Source organism: Gobio gobio (assembly GCF_949357685.1).
Source record: "Gobio gobio genome assembly, chromosome: 20".
Taxonomy (NCBI): domain Eukaryota; kingdom Metazoa; phylum Chordata; class Actinopteri; order Cypriniformes; family Gobionidae; genus Gobio; species Gobio gobio.
The window spans coordinates 31,267,086-31,286,113 of NC_137113.1; the positions used below are offsets into that span (position 1 = coordinate 31,267,086).

At 38.2% G+C, this 19,028-nt stretch overlaps 1 protein-coding gene across 4 annotated transcripts in view; it reads left to right on the forward strand.

The window, feature by feature from the left end:
* The window catches only part of plxdc1 (plexin domain containing 1), a 582,117-nt gene that overhangs the window by 499,871 nt on the left and 63,218 nt on the right, over window positions 1-19,028 (forward strand). For 2 of the 4 annotated variants that reach the window (XM_079846240.1, XM_079846242.1), the window contains one exon: window positions 11,849-11,920. The exons of the other annotated variants lie outside the window; for them this stretch is intronic. In XM_079846240.1, the coding sequence (XP_079702366.1) occupies window positions 11,849-11,920 (72 nt within the window). The remainder of the gene's footprint in view (window positions 1-11,848; window positions 11,921-19,028) is intronic. 4 annotated transcript variants of the gene reach the window in all.

Sequence of the window (19,028 nt, forward strand, 5' to 3'; positions counted from 1 at the left end):
ATCCATGAGACATGTACCATCTTAAAAATTAATTGTAAGATTTTAAAACCCATTTTTAAATGTTAGAGATTCACTCAGTTGAAATATGTTTTGTGAATAACAATTGAAAATATAGCTGCGAGCAGCAATACCGGGGCCAAGCGCAAAGAAGAAGACAAGACATGCCAAAATGGCTGGCAGTGTCAGATCAACTGCAGCAATGAGCAATTAAAGACCTATTAAGGTGATTTTAGGCAAAATAGCTGTAAAATGATAAATACAGTCAATACTAATGATTTAATGATTTATAACTTTCAACCAATAGGTGGCACAGTTACGAAATTGATGTGGTGTGGTCAGAATAAGTGAACAATGACACATGCAAAGTTTGGTGTCAATATATCAAAGCAGGGTGTCAATAAAGTGTCAATGTCATTGTAGAGATATAGCCTCAAGAGGCCTTTTCATTATAAGTATGGTCCACATGGCGGTGCTGTTTTGAAACCTTTTAAGTAGCTTAAAGGCATGGTGCTGATGTCACATACCAAGTTTCGTAATGATACACCAATTCATTTGTAAAGCATAGCATTTTATATCATAATACTGCATTGTAGTCTATGGAAATTTCATGTTTTGTTCCATTATAGTGGTACAATCCTACCATTTTTTATGTGTCCTCAGAGTGAGCCCATACATGTCTGTGTCAATTTTGGTGAAAATATCTCATTTCGTTTTGGAGTTATAGACATTTATATGAAAAAACACTTGAAAAATGACTGACACCTGACTTTGATTGGATTTTACACCCAATTATTTTGACATTTGAGTTTAAACATATAGCTATCGACCTATGTTTTCAAACTCCTGACGCTGGTTTCGTCTCGATCTGACTAGCGGTTTCGAAGATATCAGCTAATGTTTTTAAAGCGCTAAATTACAACGCTGCACAAACCATACGCCAAAACCTACCAAGTCTGGTATCGTTGGACTCACCGAGGATTCAGGAGACAAAAAAAGTTACTCCCATGAAAATAAGTCAATCTCACCCAAAGTTATAAGCATTTGAAAAAAAAAATTCCTCACTAGGTGCCGCTGTTTCGAAACTTCTCAGGCTCCTTCAGGGCATCGTGCTGATGACCCAAACCGAGTTTCGTAACAATCCGTTCATGCGTTCATAAAATACAGCATTTTAGCACATAATTCAAAATGGCCGACATCCAAAATGGCCGATATGGTAAAACTGGATATCAGACGACTCGACATGACGTCCTGAATCTAACGAGACAAACGGTTCAGAAGTTATAAGCAAAAATAGCAATTTTTCGTATCTCTTGACCAGTAGGTGGTGCTGCTCCGAAACGCTGCATGTTGCCTCAAGTCATGCTTTTGATGACATGTACCAAGTTTGGTTTGAATACGATAAAGCATTGCAGAGATATTGCCTTAAGTGTGTTTTTTTGCAAACGTTACGTAAAATTTGTTCGCGCGTTTCACGAAAAGAATTTGACGAATCAACTTGCTTTGCAAGATTTTTTGTCAGCATGGTCTGAAGATGATCTGGTTCAATTTTCGTGCAAATCGGATGAACCGTCTAGGACGAGTTCGCAAAAGTAGGTTTTTCGGTTAATTGAAAATGGCGGGAAAATATTCATGACGCAAAAAATTATGTCATATGCAATCGAATCGTCTTGATCTAATAAATCAGAGGAAAAAAATAATTTTGTTTCTAGCCCTTATGGTTCAAAAGTTATTAGCATAAACATGAGTCAAATTTTGGACTCTTGGTGGCGCTAGAGAGATTGATTTAGACACTCCAAATTTGCTATGGAGACATTTCAGACTATCCTCTATTAGTGTGCCAAATTTCACAACTTTTTACCATATGGTTCTATGGGCTGCCATAGACTTCTTGGCGGAAGAAGAAGAAGAAGAAGAAGAAGAAGAAATAGAGAGTGCAAGCGCAAATAAGAAGACAAGACATGCCAAAATGGCTGGGAGTGTCAGATAAACAGCAGTAATGAGATGATTTTAGGCAAAAATGCTGAAAAATGCATTGTAGTCTATGGGAATTTCATGTTTTGTTCTATTATAGCTCCACCAACAGGCACAATTTTTTTGTATGTTCTCGGAGTGAGCCCATACATGTGTGTGTCAATTTTGATGAAAATATCTCATTTTGTTTTGGAGTTATTAACATTTAAATGAAAAAACACGTGAAAAATGGGGGCACCACAAGAAAATGCTCTCGGCACCGCGGGCATCATAAAGTAATTGCTTTTAGGGCATCACGACGGCCAGCAGCAGGACTGACTAGCTTGATACAGATGGATCATTCAAATCAGAAAGAATGTAAAGGTTATGATGACGACGACGGACATGAGCGGGATGTTATAGTTCAAGGAATTTTTTTTGTACCTTCTACATACTGAATATGATCGGGTGAAAGCACATTTTAAACAGGTAGCACTTATTCTCACACACAAGCATTCTCTCTAATGCATTCAATTAAATGTAGTCTTACAGTGCTTATCTGCTTATCTGGATCTGATTTTGAATGATCAGAAATCTGTAATGTATTGTGACCCGTAGATAAACTAACGGATGAAAACGTAGAACTATTTTCATTTTTCTCTTCTAAGTTTGCACTGCAAAAAGCAGAAATGATATTTAACTTTTAAAGCTGATAAAGCCTAATGAGCTTGGCATGTCATAGAAAAAAGTTTGCACAATATGTTCCAATAAACCACATTGAAACTATCGCCTCTTATATATTTATTTTTTCATTTAATGTATGTTATAAAGCAAACTTTAGTGACATTTCAGAGCTTACTTAAAGGTCCCATGGCATGAAAATGTCATTTTATGAGTTTTTTTAACATTAAAATCCTCATGAAATCAAAATCGATCTTATTTACTTTGTTAGCCCACATTACAGGTCTTAGAGTGATCTTTAATCAAAATCTGAAAAGTAACCTTCGGTCTTGAATGGCATTCCCTTTCAGCTGACGACTATGCGACGGCTTGGGTTTGAATATCCTTAACCACTCCCCTCCAACCGTTAGTCTGCTATGAGCGTGAGATGGAGAGGAGGAGCGCTGAAGTGAAACCCTGCCCTCTATTCAATATTCCGCTTGGAAATACGTCACAGCACTGAAATAAAATCAGTTGCAACTTTCGGTTCACTGGGACTTTAATATGAGTTCCCCTAGCCTGTATATGGCCACTATATAAGTGGCTAGAAATGTTGATGGGTGTAAACCTAGTTCTGGCTGTCTTTCTCTGCCTTTAAGAAGATGACAGCTCAGACAAGCTGATCTTGAATTTTCCTGTTATGACATCATACCAGGAAAGGTTACCTCCCCTTCCTCTGTTTTGCCCGCCCAGAGCACTCTGAGAAAATGGATTCAGTTTATGTCAGCACAGGCTTTACATCAATCAATCAATCAAAAATTTATTTATACAGCACATTTAAAACAACACAAGTTGACCAAAGTGCTTTACAGATTCCACAGTACAGTAGTAAAAACAGACATCCATAGACACAAATCATTCAACCACATAAAACTAAGGACAGTTGAAAGCAACTGAAAATAAATGTGTCTTTAACATAGACTTAAAACCATCGATGGAGTCACAGGACTTGATGTAAACCGGGAGACCATTCCAAAGCCTCGGTGCCGCCACCGAGAAGGCTCGATCTCCCTTTGTTTTCAGGCGAGATTTCGGAGCCTTTAACAATAAGCTTTGCGATGATCTTAGTGTTCTGGGGGTATAATGATGCTGTAATAACTCTGAGATGTAAACAGGGGCTTGTCCATGTAAGCCTTTAAAAACCGTTAAAAGGACCTTGTATTGGACCCTGTACTCCACAGGGAGCCAGTGCAAAGACGCCAGTACTGGAGAGATACTTAAATGTTTTCTGGTTCCAGTCAGCAATCTGGCCGCTGCATTCTGCACTAGCTGCAGACGTGCCATGGACTTTTTAGACACCCCCATGTACAAAGAATTGCAGTAATCTAATCTGGATGAGATAAAGGCATGGATAACAGTTTCCATGTCTTTGGAGGACAGGAAGCCTTTCAATCTGGCAATACCTCTGAGCTGAAAAAAGCTACCCTTCACCACCGCATTAATCTGTTTATCAAATTTTAATTCGGCGTCGAAGATCACTCCAAGGTGTCTGACTTGAGTCTTAACATTCGAAGCTAGGATGCCCAGATCCTCAGAGAGCTGTTTAGCTAGCTTCGGTGGGCCGAACACCACCACTTCGAATTTAGACTCATTGAGCTGAAGGAAACTGTCTGCCATCCACTGCTTTATCTCATCCAGGCATTTGAAGAGAGCAGACCCATTAGAATTGCCCTCAGAGTTCAAAGGAAAATACAACTGGGTGTCATCAGCATAACAGTGGTAAGCTACTCCATGTCTCTGACAGATTAAACCCAGTGGGAGCATATATAATGAGAACAGGACGGGGCCGAGGCATGAGCCTTGAGGAACCCCACACACAACGGGGTGAGCGGAAGAGATAGAAGTCCCTATTTCCACCGCACCGGTTCTCCCCTGTAAATAGGAGTCGAACCAGGCTAACACCGATCCCCCAATACCCACCCACTTACTCAATCGTTCCAGGAGAACCCTGTGGTCCACTGTATTGAAGGCTGCACTAAGGTCCAGCAGAACTAGCGCTGTGCAATTCCCTGAGTCTACAGATAAAAGCAAGTCGTTGGACACCCTAAGAAGGGCGGTTTCTGTACTATGTTGCGATCTAAAACCTGACTGAAAAGTATCAAAGATATTATTTTTATTTAAAAATAAAGAGAGTTGCTTAAGTATCACCTTCTCTAGCATTTTGGATAAAAAAGGTACCTTAGAAATTGGTCTGTAGTTGTTTAATACAGAGGGGTCTAAACTCGTTTTCTTTAAAAGCGGAACTACAAGAGCGTGCTTGAAATAAGATGGCACTTGCCCCTCCGTAAGACTCTGATTTACTAAAACTGTAATAGTGGGCCCCACCACGTCCCACACCTGAATTAACAGTCGGGGCGGTAGAATGTCCAACGTGCAGAAAGCTGGCTTCAGATGTCGGATGATATCCAGCAACTCAGATGAAGAGACCGGCTCAAATGTGGTCAACTGACCCCCAGCGCCCGAATTGAATGGTAGTTCCAGGCTGCTTTGAACACTGACAGAATTAGAGATGCCGGCTCTGATAGCTGTGATTTTGTCCATAAAAAACTGCACAAACTTTTCACAGGCTCTCCCTGTATGCTCAAAAACATTGTGACTGGCAGGACTCATAACAGAATTAATCACACGGAATAAAATTTTTGGGCTATGCTGGTTTTTTGAGATTAAATCCGAAAAATGTTTCGCCTTAGCCGCTTTTACAAACTGCTGATAAGACAACATACGCTCTCTTAAAATCTCGAACGAGACCTGCAGTCTGTCTTTCAACCATTTCCTCTCTGCCTGCCTCCATTTTTGCCTCAACAAACGACTCTCATCAGTAAGCCATGGCTGGGATATATTTTTTGCTTTTACCTGTCTCCAGGGGGCGATACAATCCAATATATGGTTGCACCCCGTATTAAAATCTACGACACGCTCTTCTACACTCTGATTTGGAGAAATGAGCTTGTTTGCTAGCATGTGAGTATTGTACTGCTCTGAAAACTTAGAAACAGAAGCAGCATTTATGGCCCGGGCACAACGACCAACTACCCCTGGCCCCGCTAGCCGCCTAGCGATAGTGACATTAAACGAAATAACAAAGTGATCTGATAATCCCAGATTCTCTATAGACAGATCACCCACCGGGACACCCCAGGGCAATACCAAATCAAGAGTGTGCCCCTGTTTATGTGTTGCACCAGCCACCGACTGCGTCAGGTTGAAGGAATCCAACAGTGACAGGAAATCCTGAACTAAGGGCTTCTCAGGGCAACAAATATGAATATTAAAATCGCCCAATATAACAAGGCTGTCACCACAAGTAGTCATGAAGGATAAGAACTCCGAAAACTCCCTTATAAACTCCCTGTTAAAGCTGGGAGGTCTATATATTAATGCAAACATAACGGGTTTTACCAGGGCGACTTTAAACACTTGTACTTCAAAACTAACATACTTGTCAACTGTTACCAGCCTACATTTAAAAGAATTCTTAAAAATTGTTGCAATCCCCCCTCCCCGCCCCCCAGTCCTTGGAGAGTTGAAAGCGTTATAGTCTCTAGGTGAAGCTTCAACGAGAGAACCACGATTACAGTCATTAAGCCAGGTTTCAGTCAATAAGAAAAAATCCAAACCGCGTGAAGTGATAAAATCATTAATTAAAAATGTTTTGTTATTTATAGATCGTGTGTTCAAAAGGGCTATCTTAGTAATTGAACCTGTGGCCGGCTCACTTAGTTTATGTAAGATTGGCACATATTCCAGGGAGCGAAGATTCACAGGGTTAACCCCTCTTTTCCCGAAACGCTGCTGCGAGTCTTCGATCCCCATTGACCACACCCAGCGACGCGGAGAAACCACAACCAGGTAAGAGTACCTTACATCCCGATAGCACGAAGATAAACCCCAGCGAGATGGGTCGATGAAGTCAGCCGCTGAGCTCGAAGATAAGTTCAGACGAGCCGCTGAAGCACGTGCAATCGCACGCTCCAGTCTCCGTGTCACAGCCACACCAGCGCGCTTGCCTCGTCTCCTCCTCCGTTTCCTTCTGTTGCGACAGAGCTCCGACAATCCGCATAGGCAGACCGATGCGCGTTCAGATAATAGAGGATTACAAGACCATTTACCACCCGTATAGCCTCCGCAAACATCCACCGCCGACTCCCGGAGACTTAAATACACTCGGAGAGAGCTGGCCCTCTGCACCCGAAATGCAAAGAGCAGGATTACAACATAGAAAACAAACAAAGACCGACGGCATGCCGACTGAATCACAGGCGCCATCTTCTATGTTCTATCTTCTATGTATCTTTACATACAGACTTTACGATATGGATTCGACAGCACCGCGACAAACAGTGAGTAACAGTGTACATTAATGCTTGATCGGTGATCAGTGATTTCTGATGTGTAGCTAATCATTCAAGTTCACTCAGACTTTCTTTCTAGATCATTTAATGATTGCCGTCTTGATGCCCTAAGTGTAATGCATCAGTGAATCAAGCCAGTGACTAAAACAATCGTTTCTGTTAGTAGCATGAAACAAATAATTTTTTTAAGTGATTAAACTACAGAGAGCGATCAGAGAACACACTTTATAATGTCCAGAGCTGTCAATCACACGTCGCGAGTGTGTCTGCACACTTGCCCAAACTGCCGTTATAATGAATGATGCTGTTATGCAGCACAGCGAAGCTCTTACTGTATTCATCTCGACGTCGTGTGTGCTGTTAGTTGTGGTCAAAGCATTTTGTGAGAGAAAACGCGTTGCAATGACGAGATCACGGCATTCACACGATCAACAGACTGCATGTGTACTCAATGCTCATCACTGCAGCATTTCATGTGATGGGAATAGATCATAAAATAATGCTATAATCCACACTTTGACAATTCGTTCATCTCGACAGCTGTAATGGTACATTATATGTGTTACAAAGTTTGTAGAATAAGGTGGAAGAAGACAGAGTTGACGTGACTGGGACTGTTTATTCAGAACTCTCGATACAAATAAGCTTGCGCTAACAGCACAGCGCTCTCAACAACTCAGTACAATAAAACTTCCTCCAGCTCTCTGTGGTTCACAAGTGCTCAGTCTCTCTCTCATGCAAGCAGTGCGTGCAGTGACTCGCTAAACCACGCCCCCTCCGCAACTTAATCTAACACTCATTTAAAATGCAAAGATGTCAGCCAATCACAACAGTGGGCGTTTTCACTGAAGTCTCACAACAGACACACTGCTTGAAACAGGGCATTCAGCAAGAGGGGTAATAACAGTATAGAAAAAATGCCTTTTATTTCTAAATTGACATTTTTTGATGTAAAAATCATACTAACAATATAAGTACACCTCAGGAAACATTATAAAATAATAGAAAAATGCCATGCCATGGGACCTTTAAATAGACTACTGTTTAGCCGCAAATTTCCTCAGAGCGAAGGAGCAGTGTTTCTGATATCAGCTGGGAGTGGGAAATGGTGAACCCGGAGCGGAGTGATTATTGAATGCTTAGAGCGTGGAGGGGAAATTGCTGCCACTCCACTGCGCTCACATACTCTAGTGCTGGCACGGGTGTGAGGACCCTTTCATTGCTTATTTTATCAGGAGTCTAAGGAGATGAGTCTCGTGAAAATACTCATTTGGACAGGTGGTGGCGCTAGAGGGATTGAGATAGAGACACCAAAGTTGCTATGGTGACAGATCAGACTGTCCTCTATTAGTGTGCCAAATTTCACAACTTTTTACCACACGGTTCTATGGGCTGCCATAGACTCCCATGGCGGAAGAAAAAAATATGGGAACCTTCGGTGCTTGGCCCCTATATATAGCTGCAAGCAGCCATTATCGGGGCCAAGCGCAAAGAAGAAGACAAGACATGCCAAAATGGCTGGCAATGTCAGATCAACTGCAGCAATGAGCAATTAAAGACCTATTAAGGTGATTTTAGGCAAAATAGCTGTAAAATGATAAATACAGTCAATAATAATGATTTAATGATTTATCACTTTCAACCAATAGGTGGCATAGTTACAAAATTGATATGGTGTGGTCAGAATAAGGGAACGATGACATGCAAAGTTTGGTGTCAATATATCAAAGCAGGGTGTCAATATAGTGTCAATATGTCATTGCAGAGATATAGCCTCAAGAGGCCTTTTCATTATAAGTATGGGCCACATGGCGGTGCTGTTTTGAAACCTTTTACGTACCTTAAAGGCATGGTGCTGATGGCACAAACCAAGTTTCGTAATGATACACGGCATATATGATAATGATATACGGCATTTGTAAAGTATAGCATTTTATATCATAATACTGCATTGTAGTCAATGGAAATTTCATGTTTTGTTCTATTATAGCGCCACCAAGAGGCACAATCCTACAATTTTTTATGTGTCCTCGGAGGGAGCCCATACATGTGTGTTTCAATTTTGGTGAAAATATCTTGTCACCTGACTTTGATTGGATTTTACTCCCCCTTACTATCAATATTTTGACATTTGGGCATTAACATTTAAGCTATCGACCTGTGTTTTCGAACTTCTGATGCTGGTTTCGTCTCGATCGGACTAGCGGTTTCGAAGATATCAGCTAACGTTTTTTGAGCGCTAAATTGCAACGCTGCACAAACAATAGACCGAAACCTGGCAAATCTGGTATTGTTGACTCGGCAAGGATTCAGGAGACAAAAAAAGTGTATCCCATGAAAATAAGTCAAGCTCACCCAAATTTGAAAGAAAAAAAATTATCCACTAGCTGGTGTTGTTTCGAAACTTCTCAGGCTCCTTCAGGGCATTGTGCTGATGACCCATACCGAGTTTTGTAACAATCCGTTCGTGCGTTGATAAAATACAGCATTTTAGCACATAATTCAAAATGGCCGACAGCCAAAATGGCAGATATAGTAAAATTTGATATCAGACTGAATCTAACAAGACCACTTTTATGATTTTTGGACAAACAGAGTTCAGATGTTATAAGCAAAAATAGCAATTTTTCATGTCACCAGTAGGTGGCGCTGCGCCGAAACACTGCATGTTGCCTCATGTCATGCTTGTGATGACATGTACCAAGTTTGGTTTGAATACGATAAAGTGTTGCAGAGATATTGCCTTATGTGTGTTTTTGCAACCGCTGCGTAAAATTTGTTTGTCCGTTTATCGAAAACGATGTGACGAATCAACTTGATTTGCAAGATTTTTTGTCAGCATGGTCTGAAGATGATCTGGTTCAATTTTCGTGCAAATCGGATCAACCGTCTAGGACGAGTTTGCAAAAGTAGGTTTTTCAGAAAATTCTAAATGGCGGGAAAATTATTATTATGAAGAAGAAGAATAATAAGAACGGGAACGGTTTCAATAGGTGCCTTCGCACCTTCGGTGCTTGGCCCCTAATGAATGACTACCTTGTAGGGTCTTTAACAGTCTGCAAAATTGTTGGGGTCAAAGGGCATTCTCCCTGCTAGCAGCTCTCTCCAAAGTCTGTTCATGCTGGCCCACAGACAAACCATGTCATCAACATAATTGTCACCAGTCACGGAAAGTAGGGACACAAGTCGGCAGCACAACTTTTCGAGTTTTTTTTCAAAATTGGTAATTTTCGCTTTTTTGTGTTATCTGTTAGTTGAGATCACGAAGAAGCCTCTCCGTGTTTTAGATAGCAGTATTGGTATATTTAAAAGCATACACTTTGAGGTTGAAATCGGCTTGTTTTTCGGAGATTCTAGCATGCAGCAGAGGCTTGTTTCTTTTGTTATTGCCCCCGCCCTCCAAGGGAAGCGGTGCTCAGTGTTGCCAAGTCCGCTGTTTTTCATGTCCGCGGGTTGAAGCGACCCCAATTATGTGATATTTAGCCCCGGGAATGCAAATTTTAGTAGGCAACCATGTCAAAAAAACACATATTTTACCCCCATATGCGAATTTTTTTTTTTTTACCGGAGAAGCCCCCCTGTTTTGGGCTAGTTTTGAGTAGCAATTGTGTGGGTTTTGATGTGAAAACCTGGCAACCCTGGTGGCTGGCCGCGCACAGATCTCTGCTGGCAGAGCCGGCTCTCCCTATAAGCGAACTAAGCGGCTGCTTAGGGCCCCGCCGCCACTAGGGGGCCCCCTAACTACAGATTGCACTCGCCAGCGTCAGTTTATCACGCAAGACGCTCAATTCGCGTCATTCGCACCACGCGAAAAGCGCCTTCCGCGCCGCGGGACCTCTAGACGCGCGTCAACGCGCCTTTCCATTGACTTAACATTGAAATCAAATCACTCGCTCCAGACACTCTATTTGCGTTTGGTGTGAACACAGCATAACGTTAGCTGTCCGTCGATTATGCTGAATCAACATTGCTTGCGCTATGGTCCAGCCGTCGGCCCCAGCTCTGGGCTACAGAACGTGTAGAGACAGACTCACCTCCTTTGAATGTATTTTCTTTTTAACAGTTAACGTTACATGACCTACACTAGTTCTGGGAAAGATAAAAACGAAAAATCTTTGTCTCAATAGACGCTTATTACAATAAAAAAATAGTTTAAGAACATTCGAGAGAAAGAAAGTAATAGGAAGAGAAAGAGCAATCATTTGACAGTCAAAATCAAAATGAAGTTTAAAATAAAACGGTTAAATACAAGCTTTTTCTTATGGTCTTAATTGAATAGGCAATTAAAGATTATTAATAAATATTAATCTATATACTATTATGAAATATTTTATATAGCCTATTGTTAAGCTAAATCGCCCAGACCATTTAAACCTAAAGAAAACACAGTGTCCTCTCTGAAACATTTTTGAATGATGATCGATACAAGACACCTAAAAGCAAAATGGATTTGTGGTAAATTTTAGTAAAGAACACTGTAAAAAAAATCAGGTCCCCAATTGAAAATTTTCTAGTGAGCGATCACATCTAAATTTTTCAGTTGGCCAAATTGAATTAATGTGAATTGATGCATTTTAATTCAATTAAAATTCAAGAAATTAAATTTGGCCAACTGAAAATTTTAGATGTGATCGCTCACTAGAAAATTTTCAATTGGGCACCTGATTTTTTTTTTTTACAGTGAATGCAGTCCATGCTGTGAAGGTTTAAAATATGAACAGTATGTAAGAGTTAATCAACCAATAATTAAATAATATAATTTAACATTGGATTTCTTTTCATTTACCCTTAACATAATTGTAAAAAACTAAATGTCACTTTCTCAGGAGGAGCCATTCTTAAATATTTTGGTGGTCGTGGAGAAACATTTCAGGAGGCTGACACCAGAGATGACACAAGTAAATATTTCCCACTGCCTTTCTTTTGAATAGTTTTGTGCGCAACTTCAACATAGCTAATTTTCCTCTTGCCAATAAAAAATTTAGTTTTATAATCATAATTCACTATGTTGTCTAATTGTACTTTAATATTAATTTAAAATTAATGTGTTTTATCTACTCTGCATACTGTATTTATTATTAATTATATTATAATCTCAACAGCTGGAGGAGGTGACTCTACTGCTGCTTCAGTAGAGCATAGCGAGCCGCATACCACTATGGCTAATGTTGTAAGTTAGCTATATATTGTTAATGCTAAATTATTAATATTTATTTGTTTACAACAAATTGACCTTAAATTTGCAAATCTATAATCTTTACTTTTACTGTTTCAGTGAGTGTACTTTAATAAGCAGTAAAATAATTGTAGGCAATCATGTTAAAAGATATACAGATGAAATATGTAAGTGTTAGATTGTATACAGTTGCTCGTTTGCAGTGCAATACTCCATTATTCACTGCAAGGCAGGGCCCCGAAATTATCCTGCTTAGGGCCCCCAGATTTACAGAGCCGGCCCTGTCTGCTGGCAGTGCCAAAGCAATAACGAGCAGCTGATACGAAGTGCAAACCTCCCAGATGACAGAAAGTGTGAAGCAGTAAAGAAGCAACACGATCATCTTTCCCTTTTGCAGAAAAAGAGGGCTGTGTACAAGGACATGATTGAAAATAAACATACATACAGGTCCTTGAAAGTGCTTGAATTTATTTTGTGCAAGAAGTTTTCTGGAAGAAATTCCATATTATTCTCTCCGGTCCGATAATGTGTTAGTTCGCCAACACTTCTTGGACTATGCTTAATTTACATTTGTTACTTGCATTTACGCGTTACGTTAAGTGTTTTCCGCGTGAGGTACTTTGTGTTGTACGTTGCCATGGTGTTCACACGCGCACAAAACTTTATGGTACCTCAGCGTTTCACAGACACACCGTGAAATATTACAAAAATAGACTGGTTACATGAGCCTAAGCTCTTTTCAATAAAATCCATGCAAAAGTTAATATCAGATCATTTTAGAATACAGTATAGGATGTACCGAATATTTTTCAGTTTTATGCAAAACAGAAATATGACAAATAGAATATCAGACCTCTGTCATATGGCCAAAAATAAATGCAAAAAAAAAAAGCCTGGAAAGTCCTTGAAAGGTTCTTGAATTTGAAGTTAACCAAGCTGTGGGAACGCTGTATTAACAACTATCCAAACTGTTTTAGACCTAAAAGAGTCTTTGTAGGCCTATGTTATCCTTAAATGTCAGAGAAAAGAACAAAATATAGAAAAATATAGAATAAATATAAAAAATATATAGAATTCTATATTTTTTTCTTACAGAAAATTGTACTTTGCATATTATACTATAAAAACATATAATTATAGTTGATTTTAGTTTATCATAGTTGATCATAACTAGAGATGAAGTGGCATTCTTGTACTGCATAATCATTTCATGATTATAGTGACCAAAATGATCACGGTTATCACAGAATCCTGTTCAAAATGTCCTAATGCTACACAATGCATCCCGTTGGGTCTGTCGTTGCTCTGCAACCATGCAGCTTTACAGGGGGGAGCTTTACAGGGGGTATGGCTTATCTAAATGAGATGTAAATGAGCCCTATTGTCACTCCCAGCAGGTGAGAACAGGTGAGAACTGCAAAATGTCTTTTTCTCCCTATTAAGGTTTTTTTGAGTGCCTACTTTCAAATAGCCACAACTTCTCCAAATATTTGCATGTGTTACACATCATTGGAAAGCTTGGAGACTACACTTTCAGAATCTGCGAATAACTCAAAATGCCCCAGAACCGACTTGTGCCCTACTTTCCGTGACTGGTCACATATGTTTACATTTTCATAATTCTATGTATTTTTGAGTAGATAACCAATAGTATATTTTCAGTAAAGGGTATGTTTCCGCAATGATAAAGGCCAGTTTGGAAGACACAAGAAAAGTGAAATCATATACAACTGATACGTGCAATCCTAGATCGTGGCTACCACAAAAAGTCAAATATTATAGTAGTATAAGATATGACCAGTTATTATTTAAAGTTTAAAGTAAGATCATGCTTAGACATAAGACGAGTAAAACTAAAAATTCACTCAAGACAAACTTTACTTATGCTGTGTCATTGACCACAGAGGAACATTTGGTCTGTAAATCGCCTTATTACCCCCATAGCCTGAAGCTATGATTAATGCTTGTTGAGGACCAGTATGGGGATTTTCTTGACTAAATAAGAACAATGTTGTGGCGTCAAACACCTTCATATTTGCAATAATTTTTTAAAACAAATGAAATTTAACAATTCTGTTTATTTTAAAAAATGTATTTTTAAAGATTTGTGACCCGCGACCCGGCCCCGGATAAGCGGAAGATGATGGATGGATGGATGGATGGATGGATGGATTTGTGACAAACTTTGTCAACATGTTTCATATCATGGATTCATACATTAATGGTTATTAATCAAGCTGCTTGAATCTTAAGATCTAAGAAGACTAAGCACAGCTTTTGCTTTTAAATTTAAAACAATCTAAAGTTTTTGAACAGACGCTGTTTAGTAAAAATTATACTTAGGTTGAAATTAAGCAAAATCATTCCTACCATGGGTCATCAGATGCTATCAGTCTTCTAGGAAGATAAAGAAGATAAAGTTTGATACAGGTTAAAATATTTGCTATCTATCATTTCATAAAGAACTACTTCTTCAACTCTCTGAAAATGTAAGGTGTTTTCATATTTATTTATTTATATTTATAATTATATTTAGCTAAAACTATAACAAAGTGCTCAAATACTTTTTAGTAACATTTGTTAATATTAATTGTGTATTTAATTTTTAAATAATTTAATTTAAAATAGAGAAAAGTTCATATTACTGCGTGTGTGTGTGTGTGTGTGTGTGTGTGGGGGGGGTTCTTAAACTAAGAGCATTGTTGAGTCCTTGTTTGAGGTGACATTAGAGTCACATCTGTGCTGCATCAAACACCCAGAAGATGCCTTCATATTTGAAATCTTTTAAAACAAATGAAATATTATAGTTTATTGTAAAACATGCAGATTTATTTGTTTGATTTTATTTATAAATTAAATCTAGAACAGCTGAAGTAATGGAACAGACCCTGTTTAATAACCAATACACTTTAGGTTTAACAAAATTGCTTTATACAGCAGTCTTATAGGTAGATAAATATATGATTTTATTAAAACTTTAAAGATTTTATTTACATCTAATTTAAACTTTTAAGATAAGGCTTTGAACATGTTTGACTTTATCATGTATTTGCTCTGGAAAAAGTTAGAAAGAAAGTCAGACTGTGCTGGCATTTTTAACCGTACCATTTTTTTTGTAAACCATTCATGCTCTCTCTGAAAAAGATATTTAATGAATAATTTTAGTGTTTCAGTAATTTAGTATGAGGAAAATTATAGTGTAATATATATATATGTATATATATATATATATATATATATATATATATATATATATATATATATATATATATATATATATATATATATATATATATATATATATATATATATATATATATATATAGTAATTTCATTTAAAATATAATTCACTCAACCGTTTGAAACGCACACGCATGTGTGAGAGAGAGAGAGAGAGATCATATTGAGATTCATCCTTGTGATATGTTAAAACATGTTTATTTATTTTACTTACTTAGATTCTTTCTCACTCTGTCACTTACTAGTAGTACGGGGTGGACCCTCTGTTTATATACAACTCTGATGGAATGCGGAAGCCGTCACATTGTCTACACATCCGTGACACCCCTCGACCTTCAAATTACCCTGACCCACCACAAAATTATCCATATCCAATTTGGACACCCAAAGGTCAACATCGGTAATTTAATTCAGGATAATCGCTCACAGATGGTCAAAGGACAAGGGACAACACATTTCATAACAATAACCCATTCATAAACATAACTCAAGGTCAAAGGTGAACGCCTAGGGGATGAGGCCCCTGGTCAGAGGTCAAAAAACTTCAAAGACAAAGGTCAAGGGTCGTCATCAATCAAAAATGTTGACAGTCGGTGTAGCTTAATAACTACTTCCCCTTTCCACTAAAACTATGTTTCCAGCATTTAGCTGTAATGCTAGTGAACGCTTGGTGTTACTCATTGTTCCAGTACAGCATTTGGTTGATTTAATCAGATGGTGCATTAAACAGAGGTGGACAAAGTACACAACTCCATTACTTGAGTAAAAGTAAAAGTACTATTGGTTAAATATTACTCCATTATAAGTGAAAGTTGTAAAGATAGATTTTTACTTAAGTAAAAGTACAGAAGTACTTGCTTTTAAAAGTACTGAAGTATCAAAAGTAAAAGTAAATGCATTATTTTATTATTGTTGCATCATTGTATGAATGCACACTGTTCCATCATGGTGGTTTAAGCCAGTCATGCTCCATCTGACATGCTAGCATATCTTGAACTCTTTTAAATACTTGCTTAAAAGTTACAAAGCTCTTATCAAAATCAAAATCATACTAGAAAAGAAAGGTTTCGACATTGTGTTTATTTGACAGGATTATAAAACATATTTCTGAAAGGACTTCAGTTAACAGTATTAGCCCAACTACGTTTTTGCATGCTAACTAACATTATTGTTGAACGTTACCTATGCGTTAGCGCTGTATCCACAACGCTATGGCAACTTGACGGGTAAATCTATAAAAATAATTTGACCAACCATACTTCATTCCAGTGTTAATTTTGACAGCAAATTTTGATTTAGTTTGTCTATGATATAGTCTTTTGACTATAACATTTTAGGCATCTGAATTGTTTTAGTCTAGTTTTAATTGACTATAATAAGATTTTAGTAGATTGAATAGACTAAAATGTAGTACTTGTGGTCTGGCGTCTGAGAGGCAGCTTTCTGTGTGCACATTGGTGTAGTCGCACTTTTTTAGACTTATCTGCGTCTGCTCTTCTGATTTAACTTTTAAGTATGACTATGGTTGCGCACACTGCGTCTGGGAACTGCCACCTTCTATTTTGCTATCAATTGATTGGTGTTCAAAAAATACTTGGAAATCATTGAACTTCATGTCATCCAAAAAAAAACAAAAAAAAAACAATCACGTTTTAAAGAAGAAAACAGATAATCCACTGACTTTCAAAGTGGCTACAACTTTCTACTTCGAGGGCCTTGATAGAAATGTAATAGAGTAAAAAGTATGATTTTTGTCTTTCAAATGTAGTGAAGTAAAAGTCATAAGTTTCCAAAAAAAATACTACTCAAGGAAAGTACAGATACTCAAAAAGTGTACTTAAGTACAGTACTCAAGTAAATGTACTTAGTAGTTGTATAGAATGCTCAGACACAATCATAACATCAAGTTAAGTAATTCAGCATTTTATTTCAAAATATATTGTTGTATTGTTGAATATACGAACATTAATTGAAGTATTGAAGAAAAGGATAGAATGGCATTACATACATAAAGTAAAACATTAATAATGACATTACAGATGATCTAGCCAGAAAAGAAAATCTCTGCAGACTATCATGTTTTGCTCTAGTATGTAGTTGACCAGCGTTTCAACAATTTCGCAGATGGCGATATCATCAGCATTTTTTGACACCAGCGACACACATACCGTATTTCCTCAAATAAAAGCTGCGGCCTTTATTTACCTGAACTGCAGAAGGTGACAGGCAGGCCTGTACAGGGGCAGGCCTGTATTTTGAATTCCATCTATTTGAAAAATAATTGTTTTAAATAAACCGTTTTAAATGAAAATCGATAGCGTTCCAGAGGACAGTTATCATCGGGGCGCGGGAAGTGAGGGTGCTGCAAAGGATTGCAAATGCGAAGCAAATTTTTTAAAATTGTATTCATTTTTAGAATTTAATAATTTATTTGTAATAAACATTTTAAGTGGCCCATTAAAAAGTATTATTTATAAGTTGAATTATGTTTTTAAAACATACATGAGGTCATATTGTGACTGTTGCGGTGTGTGCGTTGAAAGAGCGGTAATATTTCCTCCAAAGTGAGAGCGCCTTTCTGAAGTTTCCGTTCATTTCTGAAGCTCATTCCACTCAGCACAGCACGCTCAACCCAGAACTCCCTTTGTGGCATGCTGGATCAAATATCGGTCTATCTGAAATAAATAGTGGCCTAAGGGCTGCCCCTGACTAAAGTTTTTTTTAGCCTATTGTTTCTAGTAGTTAATTTAAGACGTTGTTCACACGCTGCCTCCACCTCCATGTCATTGTCTGTTATAGGCTATTTGCTTATTTATTAAACCCAGGCAATTTGGTTGATAAAACATTGATGGAAATTAAGATACAATTTATATAAAACGAAATTCTCTTTAAAGAAAGGCTTTCAATAAAACAAAACTTATTGCTTTCTTAAGTGTTATTGAACTTATTGAAGACCCTTGTCTTCTGACATTATGCATCTTATGTGTCCTGTTCACTTTTCAACGTAAATTAAATAAAAAAATAGCATTATAATTTTTAAACTGAAACTAATTACGTGTTTTAATGGCTACAAGTATAGTAGGCTACAGTAGGCTACTGAGAAGCGGGATTTGAGCGCACGCCGTTTTACCGGTGAGTGGTTCATGAGTGAAGCTCCGCTTTGCTTTGCTCGCATGCTCTGGTAAGTTAGGCAGGTTTTTTGCGTTATTTTTTTATTTCCTGTCGCTGCGCAAGCTTGTTTATTGTATATGACTGTGTAAACCTTTTATTTAAAGATTTAATGTAGGCCACAGTCCATTGCATTACGATTGCAAGAAGAATCAACATTGTGAAAAATGTGATTTGCAGTCAAATGTCCCGGTGTGTACGAACATTGGTGGTGTCCAATCTGATTGGTGGTGCGTCGTGACGTAGTAGATGACGGCATACCCGGAAGATACAAAAGGGAAGCTGATGCAAACACATACCAGCACTTGCGATGAAGCGAGCGCTCTATCCGTGATAGGTGTGGCGACTAGACGCAGTGTCTCGTTCCCTTCTCGGGGATCAAGGGTTATAGTCATAACCCGATTCCCCTTCGAGGGAACTCG